Below are 21,273 nucleotides of genomic sequence, written 5' to 3' on the forward strand. Positions count from 1 at the left end.
CTTAAGGTCAGTAGGATGCTTTTCTCACTACTCTATGAGGTATATAGGCAGCTAACTGAGACCATAGTGCAGAGAGTCAGGATCAACCTGGAGTCAGGAAGACTCATCTTTTTGAGTTCAAAGCTCCAAACGCTTAGTAGCTGTGTGACCCTGAGCAAGTCCTTTAACCCTATCTGTCTCAGTTTCCCCATCTGTCAGATTAGTTGGAGAAGGAGATGGCAAACCATTCCAGTTTCTCTCCAAGAAAACCCTAAGTGGGGTCAGAAAGAGTCAAACATGACTGAAATGGAACAACAACAAGTAAGATAAGTAGTGGAAATCTCATTCTCCATACTTCACAGATGAAAAAACCACTGGTATTTTAAGTGACTTGTCCACGATTGTTTTATCAGGTGTGTCTGAGAGGAGACCTGAGTTTGGGTCTCCTAGTTCAAAGTCTAACATTCCAGTTCCTGCATCCCTCTTCCTTTCAGTGTAAGACTGAATGCTCTGAAAACAACCCAAGTAATCCAAGCTTTCATCTCATCACCAGTCTGCTAATAGAACCATAGACCTAGCATTGGAAGGGATCTCAAGGGCCATCTGATCTGGCCTCCTCATTTGCTAGATGAGGAAATTGAGACTATAAAAGTAACATAAATTGCTGATGGCCCTGCAGTAGCTTGTGTCAGAGTCAGAATTGAAACCTGGACCCTTTGTTTCCAGATCCATCCTTGTACTGCCTCATACTGTTTCATTTTAGTTACTTTTCATACTTTAAAAATTATATTATCTCACTGACTTCTTAAGTCACCTTCTGATAAAGGCTGATTGGAATTATTATTCTCACTTGACAGATTAAGGAACTAAAGTTTGGACTGAGTGCGCAAGGTCACAGAGGGTTAGCAGAACCGGGGCCAGAATCTGGGTGCTCTGAGTCCCAGTCTAATCCACACAGAGGTCCCCATACCATGAGGTCCTAACAGGTAAACCCATGGTCCTCAGCACAGTATTTTATTTTTTCTAATTATGTGTAAAACTAATTTTCAGGCATTTATTTTAAATAAGATTTTGAGTTTCAACTTTTTTCTCCCCCTCCAAAACTACAAGCAATCTGATATAGATTATACATGTGCAATCATATAAACATATACCCACATTAGTCATGTTGTGAAAGAAGAAACAGAACAGAAGGGAAAAACAACAACAAAAATACAAAAAAGTGAAAACAGTATGCTTCAATCTGCATTCAGCTTCCATAGTTCTTTCTCTGGATGTGGATAGCATTTTTCATCATGAGTCTTTTGGAACTGTCTTGGATCATTATATTACTAAGAAGAGCTAAGTCAATCATAGTTGATCATCACACAATGTGGCTGTTATTGTGTACAATGTTCTCCTGGTTCTGCTCACCTCACTCAGCGTCAGTTCATGTAAGTCTTTTCAGGTCTTTCTGAAATCCACCTGCTCAGTATTTCTCATAGCACAATAGTCTTCAATTGCATCCATATACCACAACTTGCAGAATCTCTCTCCTTCATCTCTAGTGGCACCTCCCAACCCAAGTCGTGAGGTAGCTGGAGATACCATCATATTCCGGGACACTCAGATTGGCAGCAGCGCAGTGTACCAATGTAATGCATCCAACGATCACGGTTACCTTCTAGCCAATGCCTTTGTCAGCGTTCTGGGTAAGTATGCAACAGGTGACTTGGTACCTGGGAACATATGTAAGCAGTGGGGAAAGAGGGAGAACTGGGTGATCCAATCCAAGAGAGATTGGATCCTTTTCTTGTTTTCAGTTACAGCCATATCATGCTTGTGATTCGTTATTTCATAAAAGAGAAAAAGATGGTCCTTTGTGTTCTAAGGGGAGGGCACCAGACCAGTCTAGATCCTGGCTATTTGGTGATCAGGTTGGAACAGGGCTGAATATGGGAATGTATGTGAGATTTTTCTGGAGTAGGGAAAGAATTGCACATTCCTACTAAAGGGAGACTTGAGTACACAGATGGATGCAGAATTACTTCAGCCATGAAAATAAGCATTGGTCTACTGTCCACTCATATGAATATGGAATAGTGGGTGGATCTTGCCATTTTAAGTTTTTGTGAGTTGAATTTCATAATCTTAAATATTGGTGCCAGAGCCCAGGATTGGAGATGGACTGAATAGGTTTTCTGCACTCAGTGCAGAAATTAAAAGCAGTGAGAGGAAGAAAGGGAGAAATAGCTAGAAGGGTTCGTGGACTTCAGAAAGAATGTGTAGGGGGTATTTCATCCAGTATTTACTACTGAATAATTTTGGAAAACCAGAAGCAGTGAATGGAGAGATGGCTTTAAAGCCAGAATACCTAGTTTCAAGTCTCCCCTCTGACGTGTACTAGCTTTGTGATCCTGGGCAAGTCACCTCACCTTATACATGACTTGGAGAGAAATTCTAACCTGCTTTGGTAGAGGGAATTTCCTCGCTTGGGCATTCTCTAACCAATGAAGTCATAAGTCTACTCCCTTGTCCTAATTTTGGAAAATTGGATCAAATACCATGACAACACTCTATCCCATTCTCACCCAATCCTGAAAGGCATTAGAGTTGGTGAAATTGATGGAAGAAGGTACATGGATAAATGAGAGAGGGCAGATTGGTCCAAGATCAAGGATTGTTCCCCTGCCTCCCAAAAAAAGTATCTAAGAAGGAAGGAGCCAGTCACCCCAATAGTTTCAAATGGGTACAATATGGGTTTCAGATGTACCTCCTCGGATGTTGTCCCCTCGGAACCAGCTCATCAAGGTGATCCATTATAACCGGACTCGGCTGGACTGCCCTTTCTTTGGCTCCCCAATCCCCACCCTCCGATGGTAAGCTCTGCTCATGTCTGGCCCCACCTTCCATGGGCAGCGCCTGCCCTGTATGTCTCCTTTGTAACCCACAAAGCTTTGCATGGGACTAGAGTAAGTCTCAGCAAATACTGAAAATTCTAAAAAATTGAATTTTAGAACTGGAAAAGTCTTAGTGACCACCTAGTTTTGTTGTACAGAGGAGAAAGCTGAGATCCAGAGAAGAGAAATAGTTTTCTCAAGATTACACAGTGAGTTAGTGACAAAAGACTTAGGTCTCTAGCCTCCCACTTACCCCTCTGAGAGCTGTTCTTTCTGTTGCCCGTAATGCTTCCCCTGTGGGCTGGTTACTTGTTTCTCCCTTCCCTGTCCTTAGCTGCCCTTTTCACCTCCTGCCTCATTATGCTGTGGTCTCTTTTGCTGTGTTGCGAGGTTTAAGAATGGGCAGGGGAGCAACCTGGATGGTGGCAACTACCAAGTCCATGAGAACGGCAGCTTGGAAATGACCATGGCCCGAAAAGAAGACCAGGGCATCTACACTTGTGTGGCCACCAACATCCTGGGCAAAGCAGAGAACCAAGTCCGCCTGGAGGTCAAAGGTAGAGGCATATGGGAGGACTAGAGAACATCAATCTCACTCACACCCTGGTGATGAGAGTACCCAGGGATCTCTCCCTCTACACTGTCTATCTTGGCAAACTCATCAAATCCCATGGATTCAGGTGCTACCCCCTGCAGATGACTGAGGTCTTTAGGGCAATCCTTGTCACCAACTGCTATTTTGAGCATTTCTAACTGGATGTCACATAGGCTTATCAAACTCAACATTTCCAAAATAGAACTCATTATCTTTACCCAGAAACTCTTCCAAATTTCCCCATTTCTGTTGAGTGTGCAACTATACTTCAAATCACCGGAATTGGCAGACTCACAGATATCAAGTCTTCCCGTTCTCTCCCTCACCTCTGATTTTTTTAATCAGTTGCTAAGTCTTGACAGTTTTTAATCTCCTCAATATATCCCACATCTGTCCCCTTCTCTCCACTCACCCAGCCATCAGCCTAATTTAGACCTGCATTACCTTTCACCTAAATCATACAATAGTCTCCTAATTATACTCCCTGCCTTTAATTTTTCCTACTGCTCCACCCAGCCACCAAAACCATAGTCCCAAAATACAGATCTTGCCATGTCACTCAAGAATCTCTATGGTTCTCTCTTACCTCTAGGATAACTTGTAAACATCTGTTTTCCTTTTAAAGCCTTTAACTTTCTTGTTCCAGTCTACTTCCCGGGCTTATTACACAGTTTCTGCTCCATGCACATGAAATTTCAGACCCTCTGGTCTATTTACCATTCCTTGAACATGACATTCATCTCCTAATCATGCCTTTGCTTGTCATCCATGCCCAGAATGCCCTCCCTCCTTATCTCAGCTTCAAAGAATTTCAAGATTCCTTCAAAGTTCCAGTGTAGAGCCTTGATTGAGGAAGGCTACTCTGATCCCCACCCTCCACCCCCAGGTGCTAGTGCCCTCCCAGGGAAATGGTTTTGCATGTAATTTATATTTATATTTGCATATGTTATCTCCCCCAATAACTTATAAGTTTATTGAAGCCAGGGATGGTTTCATTTCTGTTTTATTTTGAGTACCTAGAACAGCGCCCGGCAAATAGTAGATACTTAATAAATGCTTGTTGAATTGAATCAAGGCCAAATTAGAGATATATCTACTGGCTCTCCAGTGCCCATGTGTGGATGATCCACTTGGGGATTCCTCAGTGCAAATGTTTAATCCTAGGCCACCTTCTCCCACCCTGAAACAAGCCTGATGGCGGGGTTCCGGGAATGCAGACTCATGATGATATTGTAGACCAAATAAAATTAGGAAGAAAATTTGCTATTTCTAACTGAACCTCCAAAAAGAGAAAGAGAAAGCCACACATTATTTTTGGATTGCCCACTGTGGTGGACAATACTGTGATTCCCCTTTATTAATACATCAGAAATGTGATTTCTTTCAATCTATGTGACAGGCCTGAGGCTTTAGGGCAGTTTGTGATCCTGAAGATGGTGGGCCAATGGGCTTCTTGTACTTCCCCACAGACCCCACCCGGATAATTCGGGTGCCTGAGGACCAGGTGGTCAAGAGAGGTTCAAACGTCGTGTTGGAGTGTCGAGTGAAGCATGACCCCACTCTGAAGCTTACAGTCAACTGGCTGAAGGATGATGAGCCGCTCTACATTGGAAACAGGTCCCCCATTCCTCCCTCCTGCCTTTTGGGCCAGATTAGATGGCCTTCTCCCTACCCAACTTTCCACTAAATTCTTATTGGGACCTCGTTGTGGGTTCTCCAAGGACATGCTAGCAGAGCACAAACTCCAACAGGTTCAACCATGCTGGAAAATCTTCAACTATAGGTCTAGTGACAACCTTCAGTATTTATTTCCTGGGGGTCAGCCTATCTATGGTCAGAAATATTCATCAGCAAAAGATTGGGTCATTTACTAAAGTATAAAATGGTTGCTATCCACAGTAGGGGAGGAAGCATTAACTCCTGCCTTCCCCTGAAAAAATCATGGATCTCTGAAATGTTGAGGTTTCTGTCAAGGTATATAACCAAGTGATGGATATCCAGTTTCATAGGTTTCATTGAAGGGCTGGTAGGATTAATATTGTTGGATTCATTCTCTTGTACCTCACTATGAACCACGGCCTCCTCTCCCTCTTTCCCTACCTCTCCTCTCCCTCCTCATTCCTTCCCTTTCTTTTTATCTTTTGCCCCTCCCTCTCTTCTCCTCCTTTATTCTTCACTTTGCTCTCTCTTGCTCCTTTCTCCTCCCTGTTCCTCCCTCTATTCCTTTTCCCATCTTCCTTCTCCATATTTCTCACTCTTCCTTCTTTTTTTTGTTCCTCCCTCTATTTTCCTCCTTTATCCTTCACTCTTTGCTCTTTCTTGTCCCTCTCTTTTCTTAGTCTTTCCCTCTGTTCCTTTTCTTTTCCTGTCTTCCTCTTTCACCTCCATATTTCTCACTCTACCCTCTTTCTCTTGTTTCTCCTCTTTTCCTCCTTTATCCTTCACTCTGCTCTCTCTTGCCCCTTTCTCTTCCCTGTCTCTCCCTCTATTCCTTTTCTTTTCCTATCTTCCTCTTTCACCTCCATATTTCTCACTCTACCCTCTTTCTCTTGTTTCTCCTCTTTTCCTCCTTTATCCTTCACTCTGCTCTTTCTTGCCCCTTTCTCTTCCCTGTGCCTCCTTCTATTCCTTTTCTTTCCCCATCCTCCTCTTTCACCTCCATATTTCTCTCTTTCCCCTTTCTCTTGTTCCTCCCTCTATTTTCCTCCTTTATCCTTCACTCTACTCTCTCTTGCCCCTTTCTCTTCCCTGTCTCTCCCTCTATTCCTTTTCTTTTCCTATCCTCTTTTACAATATTTCTCACTTTCCCCTTTCTCTTGTTCCTCCCTCTTTTTCTCCCGTAATCTTCCGTCTTGCCCTTATTTTCTTCCTTTCTGATTGCTTTTCTCACGTTCTCCCTTTTCACTTTTCTCCTTTGTCTCCAGTCAGTGAATCTCCGATCCTCATTTGCATTACTTAACATTATCCAGTGGTTCCATAGGACCAGTGTTTCCAGCATCTCTCAGAGCCACTAGCAATATCCCTATCTTCCAGTAGAGGGCAGGGTTGACCTGAGTCATCTCCCACAAAGTCCTCTTGTAGAATGAATATTAAAGCCATCCTTGGTTATTTGATTTGTTTAATTATCCAGACCTCTTAATAGTGAAGAGAGTGTGTAACTTATTATTGCAGCTTTTCTCTTCTTAACTCTCTTGGGGTCAGGAACCTCAGGGACTACTGAGTCTTAAGTGATCAGCCAGGGTATCCTAAAAGGTTGTTTTTTCGTTAGCAGAAGTTGTTGGTGGTAGCTGTTCAGTACCAGATCCCCCTGAAATATTTCTTTTTCCCTATTCAACTAACCATCCCTCTGCACCAAGGCCTCGCATTACTGTACAATAGTCAGATCCTTTGCAGACACTTAATTGGTCATGATAATTATTCCCTTAAAATATCTCTACTATCCCTTTCCCAAAGACTTCAATGGCAGATATTCTTACATCTAGAGGTAATTATATACCCAACGTAGAGCCAGACCTGACTCTACCTCGGGGCTGAGAGGAGATGCAGGCCTGAAAAAGTCCTTAAGGTTTATTGTGGGCTGGAGGTGTGGGAAGAAGTGAGATTATAGGATCATAATTTTAGAATTGGAAGGAACCTCAGAGATCATCAGATCCAACCTCCTCGTTGTAAATGAGGCTCCAAAAATAACTTACCCAGTGTCACACAGGTAATAAATAGCAGAGCCGGGACTAGAACTCAGGTCCTCTGACTCCAAATCCAGCATCTTCCACTGTACTACATTGCCTCTCAATGATGAATCAACAAGTATTTATTGCAGGCCTACTGTATGCTCGGTATGGAATAGTCCTCCCCCCAGAAAGTCCAGTTGGGGAAGTTGGACTAACAGTCATGAAACATAGCAGATACTGGATAAGATGCAGACCACAGGGGCCATGGGGGTTCAGAGGAGAACTGTTTGAGCTTAACTAGTCAGAAAAGAGCTTCATGGGGGAGCTGGTCCTTTGAATAGGTCCTCAATTGTTGGGTTTGGAGAATTGAAGGATCGAGAGGGTGTCATTTAATTTTATAGGATGTCATAATGACAGACAAAGAAGTGAAAATAAAGGTGGGATTTGGGGGACAAGATCAGGGTAGTTATGGCTATCCCCAAACCATCTTGGTTTGCTTTGTATTTTGATCTTTAACAATTAAATACTTTTTACTACTTCTCCCTTCCCTCCCTCCTCCAAAAAAGATTCAGAGATCTGAATTCAGTGCCTAGAAGAAAACTGACACTTGAGCTTAGTTTTTAGTGCTCTCTCCATAAAGGAAGTAAAAAAGGGGGCTTTCCCTTAAAATCAGCCCCTCAGTCTACTTGCCTCCCTCTGTAATCACTCTACCATCCCTCCTCCTTTTCAGGATGAAGAAGGAAGAGGACACCCTCACCATCTTTGGTGTGGCTGACCGGGACCAAGGAAGCTACACCTGTATGGCCAGCACCGAGCTTGACCGGGACATAGCCAAGGCCTACCTCACAGTGCTAGGTAACTGCCCCTGGGTTTTAAGTGTCACTGGCCAACCTTCCCTTTCCCCCATCGTATACTCACACACAGACCAGTTTCAGAGGCTGTGCCCACATTCAATAAGATCTAATTAAATATGAGAATTGTTTGATCTAGCAACATTTTCAGAACATCTAAGGGAATTTATAAAACTCAAAATAATTATCTAAGCAATGCCTGACTGGTACAGAGAAGTGGGGAAGATTTCCTTGCTTTGGTTGTTGCATTTTGTTTTGTTTCCTCCTTCTTACAGCTAACCCTACACAACTAAGCTGATTAACTATTAAACAGCCTTTGACTAAAGGAAGAGCAAAGCATATAGCTTACCCTCCCATTTCTACCCTGTTTTTTGTCAGAACTTCCTAAAGTTCCATGGAACTAATCTCTGCCCCATCCTTCCAGCTATGTTGATGGGGTATGTTTTCTTGGGGAAAAAATCCCCCCTGGAAAGGAAGTCACCAATTATATTGTATTCCAAATTTTCTTCATGGATAATGCCTGATGGTGGTCTGAATCCTTCTGTCACACCCTAATGGAGATGACTAAAAGCTGGATAGTCGTAGGGTCCTCAGTCTCATTATCCTCATCTGCAAAATGGAATTAATGGTCACCTCTGCCAAGCTCCCCGAGTTTTTGTGGAAGTAGGCTTTTAAGACTATCATTAACCCTCCCTGCAGAGATGATGAAGGCCCTGAGGCCTTCCACATGAAGACAAGCAAGAGACAAGATCCACTTGTTAAGATCAACTTAAACAATACCACTAACCTGGTTAACCTGTCTTACCTTTGCAGCTGCTCAGGTTGCTCCAACTAACCGTATGGCTCCCCTGCCCAAAGGTAACTGGTAGTAACCTCAGTAGACTCCTCACTGTAGCCCTCACTAGGAGATGGGGAAAGTGGGCCTGGTGGGAGGAAGGAATGGGAGGATGGGAGATCCGGGAGGAGATTTGATTTATCCTAGTTTCAGGGAGGCAACTTCTCATTCTCATCTCTTTTTAAGCCTCTGTTTCTCTCTGTGCATTTATCACCTATCTATTCCAGGTTCCCCTTGTCCCTAACCCTTAACTCCTCTATAAGCTTCAGATCATTTTTAGAATCCATCCTTTATCCTATCTCCAAAGCCCCTAGCTCCCAAGGACTTTCCCCACCCCGACCATATCTCTTAGGTGAACCCTATCTCCTCTTCTCCCCAACTTCTCATTCAGGATCATTCTATTCTACTATCATTAATGAAAGATCACTTGTACAGATATTATGCAAGGCAATAAAGGAGGTACAAAGCTAGAAAGGTGTAATTCTTGCTTTCTTAGACCTTGTAGTCTAATGGGGACAATATATGTTTATAAAATAAACTTATATATGGAATATGTATGGAATAAAATAGTTACATACAAGTTTAAATCATATATAACATTACTATATATTAAATGCACGCATACATATACTCTGTACACATAGATGTATTTATATACTTAAATGTATATACATATTTTATATCTAATTTAAATAGGCACTGGAGACAAGATAGAGAGTAGGTGAAACTCTTTTGATCTCTTTACTTTAGCTTCCCCACTCCTACCTCCAAATCACATTGGTTGTACATACAGCAGGGAAAAGGGGGAATTTACAGACAAGAAGACAGGTTCCAAACCTGACTCTACTAGTGATACGTGCTGCAAGTCTATTAACCTCTCTGAGACTTAGTTTCCCTATCTAATAAAATGGGGAAGAGAGAGTGACAGTAATAATAGAATAAAAGGGGGAAGAGAGTAGTAATATCAATCAGATGAGATAATATTTATCTTCCCCAATCTCCCAAAGTGCTTTGCAAAGTTTAAAGCTGTATAAATATCACCTTTTATAATTAACAGCTAAAGGGAAGGAAGCATCTGGGAAACCTAGATTGTTTTAAACAGGAGCTACCATTAATACCTGCTTCTGCCCAAGCAAGATTCCTTCAAACCTTGCAGAGCAAAGAACAAGAATCTTAGGGAATCACCCCCCTCGTGCACCCCTAGAATGAATGTGTCCCCAGTGTAGACTTCCACTGACGGGTTGTTCTGAGAGTGTCCCCTGCTGAGCAGCCTCAGAACTCCCTTGTGTGACTGACTGTCTCCTTTCTCCCTCTCTGCACCATCCTCCCAGTGCCTTACCGATCTCTGGATCTCTTGCCAGGTGCTTACTTTACTGGCTCTCCTGCACTGTCCGAATTCTGCAGAGGGCAGGTGTTGTGTAGCCAGGAAGAGTAATTTTTCCCCCTAGGGAAAATTACATTACATCCCAGCACCACCACCTGCAATTCCCCCCATTCGTTCTCCTGGCCCAGTTTTACCATCAGGGACTGTGTGAAAAGGGTCAGATGCAGCAGTTCTTAACACCTTACAGATGTAGTCTCTAAAAACATTCACGGGGTAGGGGGGGGAGGAGAGAGATGTTCTCATTGTCTTCCCTTCACAAGGCACCTAACACTCACATCTGCCCCAACAGAGCACTGTCCCCCCTCTTTGCCTTCAACTCTGGTTGGAGCATTATCTCACCCGTTTTTATTCTGTAGTTTTAGTTCTTAGTGGAGAAGGGCTGGTCAGAAGTTGGAGTCTTTCTCAAGTACACTATTCTTCCTTTGACCCAGGAGAACAAACTGAGTAGCAATTTCAGTTTGGGGGTGAAGGTCTTAGGCCAGGGATGGGCCATTCTGCATGCACCAGTATCTGGGACTGGGACAGACTAAGGAGGAGGGTGGGGGTGGGAGATCATTCCATTAATTCTGAGATCCAAAGGTATGCTTTCTCTCTGCTGGCAGAGCGACCAGATCCTCCTCGAGACCTAGAGCTGACTGACCTTGAGGAAAGAAGTGTGAGACTGACCTGGATCCCTGGGGATGACAACAACAGTCCCATCACAGGTCAGTGCAAGGAGGGATGCTGGACACCTGAACTTCGGACTTCCAATACCAGTCCGGTCTCTCCCTTGCTTCATGACCTCGGCAGTCTGTACCCCATCTGTACATTGAGGACAATTGCTTTGATTGTGGACTAGCTGCCGCACCTATGTGGAACACTTTGAGTTATTCAGAAATGGCAGGTGAAAGCCTTTGTTATGAATGAAGTTTTTTAAGGATCCATTGCACCTAGTCCCCTTACTTAGTTTACTCCGACATCCTCCATCCAAGCTGTAAGTCTTCCAGAAAAATCCAGCAGATAGAATATTCTGCCACTAACAGTACATTCTAGGTATTCTGTGAGTCTAAGGCTGGTCAGTGGCAGAATTGAATGGATTAGTCCACTTCCTAGACCAGCAGTCTTTATAGTGCAGTCTGTGCATCCCTGATACTCTTTCAGGGGGTCTGCAAGAACAACATTATTTTTATAATAACACTAAATTTTTTTGTTTCTAATACGGTAAATAGCAATAGCTATAAACCACATAAACAAAAACTTTTTGGCATACTCAATAATTCTTAAAAATGTCAAGAATGCTAAGTCCAGAAATTTAAAAAACCCTCAACCCATTTTATGATAAGAGACTCTTTGTGATTTGAAAGATATCTAACTAATCTTGAAATTCAAAGCTAGAAGCCAGGCCATATATGGAACAGTTGAAGAAACCATGTTCATTTATTTAGAGAAAAGAAGGCTCAGCCACAGGAAAAGCTATCAGGTGGAAGAGAAGCAGCTAAGTGGTACAGTGCCCAGCCTAAAGTCAGGTAGACTCATCTTTCTGAGTTCAATCTTGCTTCAGACACTTAATCTTGTGTGACTCTGGGCCAGTCACTTTACCCTGTCTGCCTCAGTTTCCTCATCTGTAAAATGAGCTGGAGAAGTGACTCTGCCAAGAAAACCCCAAATGAGATCACAAAGAGTTGGACATGACAACAACATGTTGAAGAGAGATTAGAGCTATTTTACTTGGCCTCAAAGAACAGAAATAGAAGCAATATGTAAAAGTTAGAGAGAGGAAGGAAAACTCCCTTGTGATCAGGACTCTTTAGAATTAGAATGAATCATCTCCATCACTGGAAGTTTTCAAATGAGTTTGGGTGACTGAAGTTCAGGATAAGAAGGATGCCCAGGAGTTATTTAGTCTAATGGGTAAGTAACCTCAGTATCATGCCTGGTGGCCAGGCTACCTCTCTCCATTGATAAAGAACCCATTCCCTACTAAGGCAGCTCTGTTCATTGTTGGACAGCTCCCTTAATGGGCATGTCTTAGGAAGAATTCCTATTCATTATTATGGAATATTATTATTCTATAAGAAACAATCAGGATCAGAGAAGCCTGGAGAGACTTACATAAACTGATGCTGAGTGAAGAGAGCAGAACCAGGAGATAATTAAACATGGCAATAACATATTATAGGATGATCAGTTCTGATGGATGTGGCTCTCTTCAACAATGAGGTGATTCAAATCAGTTCCAAGAATCTTGGATGATAAGAAAACCCAGAGAAAGAACTGTGGATCGTAGCATAGCATTTTTACTTCTTTTGTTGTTGTTTGCTTAAATTTTATTTTCTTTCTCATTTTTTTCCTTTTTGATCTGATTTTTCTTGTGCAACATGATATTTGTATAAATATGTATGCCTATGTTGGATTTATATCTCTATGTATATTTTACCATGTTTCACATATATTGGATTACTTGCTTTCTAGGAGAGGGGATGGGGGAAGGGAAGAAATTGGAACACAAGGTTTTGCAAGGGTCAGTGGTGAAAAATTATCCTTGCATATGTTTTGAAAATAAAAAGCTTCAATGAAAAAAAAAAGAATTCCAAAAGGTTGGATTAGGTGACTTCAAAAGTTCCTTCTTACTCAGAGACTCTAATTTATATAACTGAATCTCAGTCTCTCCCTCTCTATCTCAGGAACAATCTTTCTTGCCTACTCTTGTACTCCTGGGGGTGTGATAAATGCATGCAATATAAATAGTTTCTTGGAGAGGAAGAGTTCTAGTTCCGCCCCCAGCAGTAGCTCCCCTCTCTACTGTTCCCCTCTCAGAGTACGTTGTACAGTTTGAAGAGGACCAGTTCCAGCCCGGTGTCTGGCATAGCCATTCAAAACACCCAGGCAGCGTCAATTCAGCGGTCCTCCAGCTGTCCCCGTATGTCAACTACCAGTTCCGAGTCATCGCTGTCAATGATGTTGGAAGCAGTCATCCTAGCCTCCCATCGGAGCGATACAGGACCAGTGGTGCACGTGAGTGCTTAAAGCTCGCCTTCCCCCTGCCAGCCCAACAGAACCTTATTATCTGAGGGGCCATTGTGCAAAGGTCAGATATTTGATAGAACAACAATATGCACAGTTAATAGCTGCACTAATGAAAAATAGCACCGATAATTCACAACTAGGTATAATTGATTATAAACTGGATAGGTCTGTTTGGAACCCTTCCTTTCCCCTGCCTTACCTGCCTCCAGGTCTGTAGCCTTCTCCAGCACCTGGCATATTACAGGGCATTCTATGTCCCTGCCTTTAGCCAAACAGTGATCAGATTGAGACATTCTGTTGGGGAGGAGGAGGGGAAAGGAGAGAGATTAATCATGTTTGATGGAAGTAGAAGTGGGGCCCACTGTATGATGGAAAGAGCACTGAATTTAGAATTCCCCGAACCCAGCAAGCCAACTACTTATTAGCTCTTTGTCTTTGAGCAATTGTGCCAAGTCCTCTGTAAATGAGGAATTTGGGTCAGATGATTTCTGAGATCCAATCTAATTCTAATTCCTTTTATCAAATGATTGGTGATACCGTACATAAGTGATTTAAATTATTTTGAATAACAATCAGCCAACATTTATCGAACATCTATTTTGTGTCAGGCAATGCGCCAAGTACTACGTATTCTAACTATTTTACTTCAGTGAATTTGAATTTCCTGAGAACATCCCAGTGTCAGGAGGAAGCCAATCTGCACTTAAACATTTCCAATAAATAAAGCAGAAAGGTGGATAGACCCTCAGTGGACATTAAAGAGTTGGCTGTACAGTGAACAAAACATTCCCCACAGTGTACACTCCTTCAGTCTTTAAAGTGAAGAAGTGAAAGAGAAAAAGATTGACAATAATGTGGGAAATGACAGAGCCCCTAGCTATAGCCAGCTTTAATTGGGGAAACAAAGAATGTGCTCGGGAAAGAAAGTTAATATTCATTTACAAGGCAACATCTGAACCGGTGCACAGTAATGCAGGATATCTATACAAAAAAAAAAAAAAAAAAAAAAAACAATTATAAGAGCAATCAAGAGAACTTTCCGAGGGGGAGTGAATTTTTAATTGGGTAACAAAGTGAGAGAGGTAGTCATTAGATGTGAACTATCTCCATTTGGATTTCAGCCCCAGAGTCCAATCCGGGTGACGTAAAAGGAGCCGGGTCTAGAAAGAATAACATGGAAATCACATGGACGGTAAGACTTTCTTTTCATTGCAGCCCTTCCCATACCCAGTGTAGTCCAGACCATCAGCTCTTCTCCAGAGAACATGACCTTCTCTCCTTATTGAGCAAGAGAAAAGGCAGAGAATGAGATTTCAGAGAACAAACAATTAACAGTAAGGGAAAGGAGAAGGGCCAAAGGTCCCTGATGAAAAGATGGTGGCCAAGAAGAATTCCACCAAGTAAGACCCAAGGGAATTGTGTTCCAATAGACCAAGAGAGATTCAGGTTAGATAACGAGAAGGACGTCCTGTCTTTGGTTAGAATAGGACAGTGGACCTATTTCAATAACATGTCTGGAATATTTTTCTGGGAAGATTTTAGGAACAAAATAGAAACAGTTCTCTGGAATGGTTTCAAGAGAAGCCTGCCCAGAGGCAGAAGGTAACCCAAATAACCTCTCAACCTTCCTTCTAAGCAAAGAACCATAAAATCCCATCCACTTGTGTTTGGTATCACAGTCAACATTTGGTTTCCATTGGTCATGTTTAGGATAAGGGAGTCTAACAAAATACAGTTCAAGAGATCCGGAACCTATTCTCTAAGGCCCCCAAAAAGTATAATATGGCTTCTGAATCTTTATTGTCAGCCTTACCCCTAAAGGCAAGACCCAGACTTTGGAATACAGAATAAACAATGAACCCTTATTTTCCAGGAGCCGATACTTTTTGGGGGGAGGTAAGAAAGGCATATATACACAGCATTTATTAAGCTCTTACTGTGTGCTGGGCATTGTGCTAAGAAGTAGGACTACAAAAAGACCATCTGTGCTCCCAAGAAGCTTATATTCTAGTGAGGAAAGACTGCATAAAGGAAATCTGGAAAGGGGGATGGGAGTGGGCTTTGTGTGCTGAGCTACAGGGTAGAAATGTAGCATGGAGACCTGATTTCCCACAAAATAAGACGGAAGATCACTTCTTAGAGCCGAGAGACCCAAAGACAGAGTCCAAGTTTGTGTTTAAGGACAATGGGATATAGAGACATGAAGATAATGGCTAGAGTTTAAGAAGTATGGCAAGAGGATGGCCAGGAAGATAGAAAAGGAACCAACAAAAAATACTTGTCTATTATCCATACTAATGGGTGATGTACTAACATCCATACTTAGGGCAATGAAGTTGTGCTGGGAATAAAGCTCTTGGCTTGGAGTCAGAAATAGCTGAGTTCACATCCAGCCTCAGATATATATTAGTTGCGTGGCCCTAGGCAAGTCACTTAATCCTGTTTGCCTCAGTTTTCTCATCTATAAAATGAGCTGGAGAAGAAAATGGCAAACAACTCTAATATCTCTGCCAAGAAAACCCCAAATGGGAATATGAAGAGTGAGACATGATTTAAATAACTGAACCACCACAAAATAGCATGGTTAAACCAAAATGGTGAATAATCCAAAGTATTTTATTTTTTGGCCTTTGGGTTTATGTTTTTTCTTTTGGTGGATAGCAAATGAATTTTCCTTATCATAGTAATAATAATATCTTAAATATATGGATAGAAAAAGACAGCACAGTTTAGTAAAATTGTATTTAGAAGCAGGAAAATTGGAGTTGAATACTGGCTCCACCATTTGGCTATTTCTCTAGGACACAGTTTCCTCATCTGTTAAATAAGGATCATACTTATCATATTGATAGGGCTCTTGAATAGGCCTTTTAGTTCTACAAAATTGAGTTAATATCATTAAGAGAATATATCTATAAAGGACCATATTGTTAGGATTCTTACAGATGTTCTTGAGGGAGCTACCCCAGACTTCACACCATATTGAGAGGTTAAGCTTCTGAATCAAGAAGACCTGAGTTGAGTCTCCTTTCTAACACACTGACTGTGTGACTCTGCCCCCAAATAACTCTCTGAGACTATGAGTTGTTGATAAAGAGAGTTTTCTCATCAAAGACTTTCTTAAGAACCAATGAAACCCCAAATCCAAATCTTCTCCAAATGTCTACAAAGCACTACATCATCTCACTGGATACTCAAGACACACCTGAGAGGTAGCTTAAATCTTATTTTCATTTTGTAGAGAAAGAGACTGATTCTCAGGGAAGTTAATTTACATGGCCATTAAATGAGAGTCATGTCTAGAATCCTGGCCAGGTGGCTCCAAAGCCAAAGTTCTTTGTGTTCCCCCATGGTGTTGTTCAATTGTTTCATTTAAGTCTGATTCTATGTGACCCATTTAGGGTTTTCTTGGCAAAGATTCTGGAATGGTTTGATCTTTCCTTATCCTGCCCCATGTTACAGAGGAGAAAACTAAGGCAAACAGGGTTAGGTGACTTGCCTAGGCTCCCACAGCTAGTAATGGTCAGAGGCTGTATTTGAACTCAGAACTCAGGAAGATGAATCTTCCTGATTCCAGACCTAGCCAAGCCCACACTCTACTATGGCACATCCTAGCTGCCAATATTGCCTGTTAAAGTCAGATTTGCTTAGACTCATGTTAAAAACATGTTAACATTTCCTAAACACAAATGAAAAGGAAGCATTCTTGGTGGTAATTTAAAAAAAGGTAAACATATTAAAATTTTGCCACAGATGATAGTGGATAATTGGGTCTTTGGTTCTATATTTAACAGCTAGTAATAGTTAACATTCATATAGTGCTTTACTATGTACCAAGCACTGTGCTAAACACTTGATGATTGATTCATTATTTTATTTAATTCTCATCAGCAGCTTGGGAGCAGTTAAGGGATGTGCCTAGAGTCACCTAATCAGTGGTATCTGAGGCTGAATTTGAACTTGCCCATTGTACTACCTAACTGCCCCTGCAAAGGAATAGAACCTCAAGACAGGATTTTGTGGATTAGAGAATGTCCAAATAAAGAAACTCCCTTTGCCAGCACGGATTATTATTAGGCAGAATTTGGACCAGGTCTTCCTGACCCCGAGCCACTGTCTTGTCTCTCCTATTGAGATGAGTGCTAACTAAGGTACATGTCATATTCTCAGCTTTCATTGAGGGAAGAGGCCGCTGGCTCCTATTTTACTTTGTAAGTCGGAGACTTGGGGAGGGAAGAGTATTGGACACAGGCAGCAGGACAGGGAGTAGTTTCGTGATCCAGATTCCTCCCTATCCCTTTCTGTCTGCTCTGTTTCTTTCTTGCTCAGCCCATGAACGCCACGTCTGCATTCGGACCCAACCTCCGCTATATTGTTAAATGGAGGCGGCGAGAAGGAAGGGAGAGCTGGAACAACGCCACGGTATGGGGCTCCCGTTACACGGTGTCGCCGACCCCTGTCTACGTGCCTTATGAGATCCGAGTGCAGGCGGAGAATGATTTTGGAAAGGGACCTGAGCCAGACACCGTCATTGGCTACTCTGGGGAAGATTGTGAGTTCTCTCCTCTGTCTTCTCCCACCAAAACCCCTCAGACCCCACCTCTTGTTCTCCAGGGGGAAGCCACTGGTTATAGGAAATGCCCTGAGATTTTTAGCCATGGAGACCCAAATGAAGGCCGTCCAAGAGCATGGCGGCCAGCTTGCTTCCACACCTGGTCCCCACACCTATATGCATGCCATCATGACTTCAAGCCAAGAGCTTGCAAATCAAAATAGAGATGAGAGCAGAGACAGTTGAGGGCTAGCACTAAGCTAGGGTTTACCCAGGTCTTACAGATGATCTGCAAGGAAAGCATCAGAAGCCTGGGCACATGTGTGTTTGCCTTTGTGCCCCTGAACCCTCCTACCCCAGGATGACTTGTTGGTCTCTCAATGGATTAACTCAATGTTAGATGCAAAGAAATGTAAGGTCTCCAGAGTATCATAAGGAGAGTGAGCTGTCTTTCCCATTCTGTTTTAGACATCTTCCTTTAAAGAGGGATTTAAAGTTGGGACCTCATGGATTAACCCCAATATTAGATGCAGGGAAATGTTAAGGTCTCCAGAGTATCATCTGGTGTCATATAGAGATGAGCTGTCTCCCCCATCCTGTGATGGATGTCTCTCTTTAGAGAGGGATTTAAACTTGGGACTAGGTCTGGTCTGGGAGAGGGCTATTGGGATGTCCACACTGACAAAATGGAATGGAGAAGAGGCCCATACTTCTTGGAAATGCTTGACTCAGGACTGAGCTTCTAGAGATCATCTGAGAACACAAATAGAGAAAATCAACAGGTAGGGATCCATTCTGCTCTTCCCTGCCTTCTTGGCCAACAGTCTCCAGATAGAAAAACATAGTTCTCTGTCAAAAGGCATGTCACTGTTACCCACCAAGATCTCTGTTCATTGCCATTCTTAATTGCCATTTAGGGCAATAGCTTAACCTTCTTACTAGGAGGAAGGAGGTCCTCCAAGGCCATTGTCTCCAGTGGAGGGGTTGGGAGGTTTGGGTTCCTTTCCAGGGTAGTCACTGAAGATGTTTACTATAGCCTTGGCCATGATGAGATGTTTGAAGGATATATACAATAAGGGAAAGGTAAGAAAATCTTCAACAGGTAGGAAAGAAGCTCTTCCATCAGAAAGCTTACCCACACACACATATCCTGAAGTTCACTACATTCGGATGCCAGGGATGGGTACTGGGGAAGAAACCCTGAGAAAGAAGAGATATTCCTTGCCCTTGATGACCTAGTTTATTTGGGGGAACACGCTCTCTGACATCAGGATTCTTTTTCACAGTTTGCTGGAGGCTTGTGGGGAGTAACTGTGGGAAAGAACAGTCCAGAAAGGATTTCAAGGGGCCACAGGCAGTCACTGTGACTCCATCTGCACAATCAAGGGCTCATCTCTCTTCCCCCACATTTCAGATCCCAGGGCCGCACCCACTGACGTAAAAGTTCGAGTCCTGAACAGCACAGCCATCGGCCTTCAGTGGAATCGAGTCTACCTGGACACGGTCCAGGGTCAGCTTAGAGAGTATCGAGTGAGCAAGCCAGCCTCCTGGCCCTGCCTAACTGCCCTGCTGACTAACCAGGGACTGGGGAGCAGCAGATGGCTGGTGCACTAATTCTGGATGGGGTGGGCAGGTTTGTCAACCCAGCTGGGAGAGCTAATCTTAGCAAAAGTGGGTACCTGGGATTCTTTTTTCAGACCACTATCCAGGTCATCCCAGTCTCCATCCTGAGGGATGGATTTATCTAGCAGAGGGTGACTAGGAGTCAGTTTGGATTGGCACAGCATAGTTTGTTACATATTACACACTGGGTATGTGTAAGCCGTCAAATAGGTGTGAAAATGCTACCTCTGATACACTCCTCATCCCATCTTTTTAATTGCTTCTGGACTACTTTCCCCACCTCCCTCTCCTCCCCAACGTAAGTGTTTTTAAATCCCAAACTAACTGAGATTGCAGCTAAAAGATCTCCAACTCCTTGGTATAATCACAGCCAACTCTCAATTATCCAGGGACTGACTGAATAGAGGATGTATGACCCAGGTCCAAGACTTCTTGCAGCACCTCTGCTCATTAGCCAGTCCTTCTGCAGAGTAGGGAAGAGGGGCAACCTCTCAAATTAGTCCTCTTGTATAGCTCAGAGGAAAGTAGGGGTGGGCATGGGTGGGGAAGGTTTATAACTAAAGTTAGTGGAGACCAACTTTGGGCTCCTGGTGCTTGATGTGTGATCAGTGGGATCATTCAGAGTTGGCTGTTGGGCAAGTCAGGGTGGGAATGAATGGGTATCCATTCCTGGATAATAAAATAGGTAAGTATTTGAGAGAAATTTTTAACTCAAAGCTTGTTTGCTCACACACTCACCCAATCCATTTCTCTTGGTGATTTTCTGCCAAGAGTTGAGAGAGCATTAAAAGTTTCCTAACTCTGACCTCCTTCCTGAACTTGCTCCCTAATGAGCCCTGGAAGCTCCAAATAACACTGGCAAGGAAGGAAGGAGGGAGGACAAGGAATGGAGACAGGGAGTGTGATCACCACCTTTCCACTGTTTCCTATAAATCTATGAACGTTCACTTTCCCCTATTACAATATTATATTACAGAATCCTAGAATTGGAAAAAAAAACCTTAGGAAGTCATTCAATTGAACCCTATGTCTGATTTCTCCACAGTAACCCCAATAAAGGAAGATTCAGCCTCTGTCTGATAATCTTCCTGTCCATCTCCCTGTCTCTAGAAAGAATATTATCTAACCTATCCCAGATAGGCAGCTGTCTAGCCTATTCCTAAATGTCACCAAAGGATTTGAATAGAAACTATTTGGTATCAAGGGATTAAGTTGGTATCTTCCTAAATTCAGATTTTCAGTGTTAGCTAAAACTCTCCACTTGTTTCTTATCTAGTTGGAGGTATGATCTTGAGCACAAGGCAGAGTTCCTTCTGCCCTGGACTCCTGGGTTTTATTTATGACTCTGTGGCTGACTCACTGAACAGAGCTTGTCAGAGCCTTATAAATACGTCCCCAATGTGGACGAGCAGAGGCACACATTTAGCCATCACCATTCCCAGGAGGTGACATGGATCGGAAAATGAATGAGACCAACAAAATATTTCACTTATCTGCCATAAATTTGTGTTCACCTCAGCCTTTTTACAGCTAAGCCACCAACCTCAAGTTTGGAGGCTGTGCTGAAGATTCTGGGATTAGGAGAAAATTCTGAGTCCAATTAAAAGGCCGCCAACGCCAGCCACTAACCACTAACCAGTCAGCTGGGATGGCAGACCTCTCATTGGTCTGCCTTTGTCCCCAAGGCTTATTTCTGGAGGGAGAGCAGCTTGCTGAAGGGCCTGTGGGTGTCTCAAAAGAGACAATTTGCCAGTTTCTCCAGTGACCGAGCCCGAGGTGTAGTGTCAAGCCTGTTCCCCTACAGCAACTACAAACTGGAGATGGTTGTGGTCAATGGGAGAGGCGATGGGCCTCGCAGTGAAGTCAAGGAGTTCACCACTCCAGAAGGAGGTAGGTCTTCA

At 42.9% G+C, this 21,273-nt stretch overlaps 1 protein-coding gene across 12 annotated transcripts in view; it reads left to right on the top strand.

Annotated features, from left to right (window-relative positions):
• The window catches only part of NFASC (neurofascin), a 237,865-nt gene that overhangs the window by 171,377 nt on the left and 45,215 nt on the right, over positions 1-21,273 (top strand). For 11 of the 12 annotated variants that reach the window (XM_074308924.1, XM_074308925.1, XM_074308927.1 and 8 more), the window contains 10 exons: positions 1,527-1,670; positions 2,726-2,837; positions 3,249-3,415; positions 4,923-5,070; positions 7,852-7,976; positions 8,786-8,830; positions 10,794-10,895; positions 12,988-13,185; positions 14,319-14,389; positions 17,527-17,749. In XM_074308924.1, the coding sequence (XP_074165025.1) occupies positions 1,527-1,670; positions 2,726-2,837; positions 3,249-3,415; positions 4,923-5,070; positions 7,852-7,976; positions 8,786-8,830; positions 10,794-10,895; positions 12,988-13,185; positions 14,319-14,389; positions 17,527-17,749 (1,335 nt within the window). Of the gene's footprint in view, positions 1-1,526; positions 1,671-2,725; positions 2,838-3,248; positions 3,416-4,922; positions 5,071-7,851; positions 7,977-8,785; positions 8,831-10,793; positions 10,896-12,987; positions 13,186-14,318; positions 14,390-17,526; positions 17,750-19,163; positions 19,280-21,057; positions 21,263-21,273 lie in introns of all 12 variants that reach the window. The other variant, XM_074308935.1, reaches the window with a different exon arrangement.

This window comes from Sminthopsis crassicaudata, chromosome 4, assembly GCF_048593235.1.
Source record: "Sminthopsis crassicaudata isolate SCR6 chromosome 4, ASM4859323v1, whole genome shotgun sequence".
Lineage (NCBI taxonomy): Eukaryota > Metazoa > Chordata > Mammalia > Dasyuromorphia > Dasyuridae > Sminthopsis > Sminthopsis crassicaudata.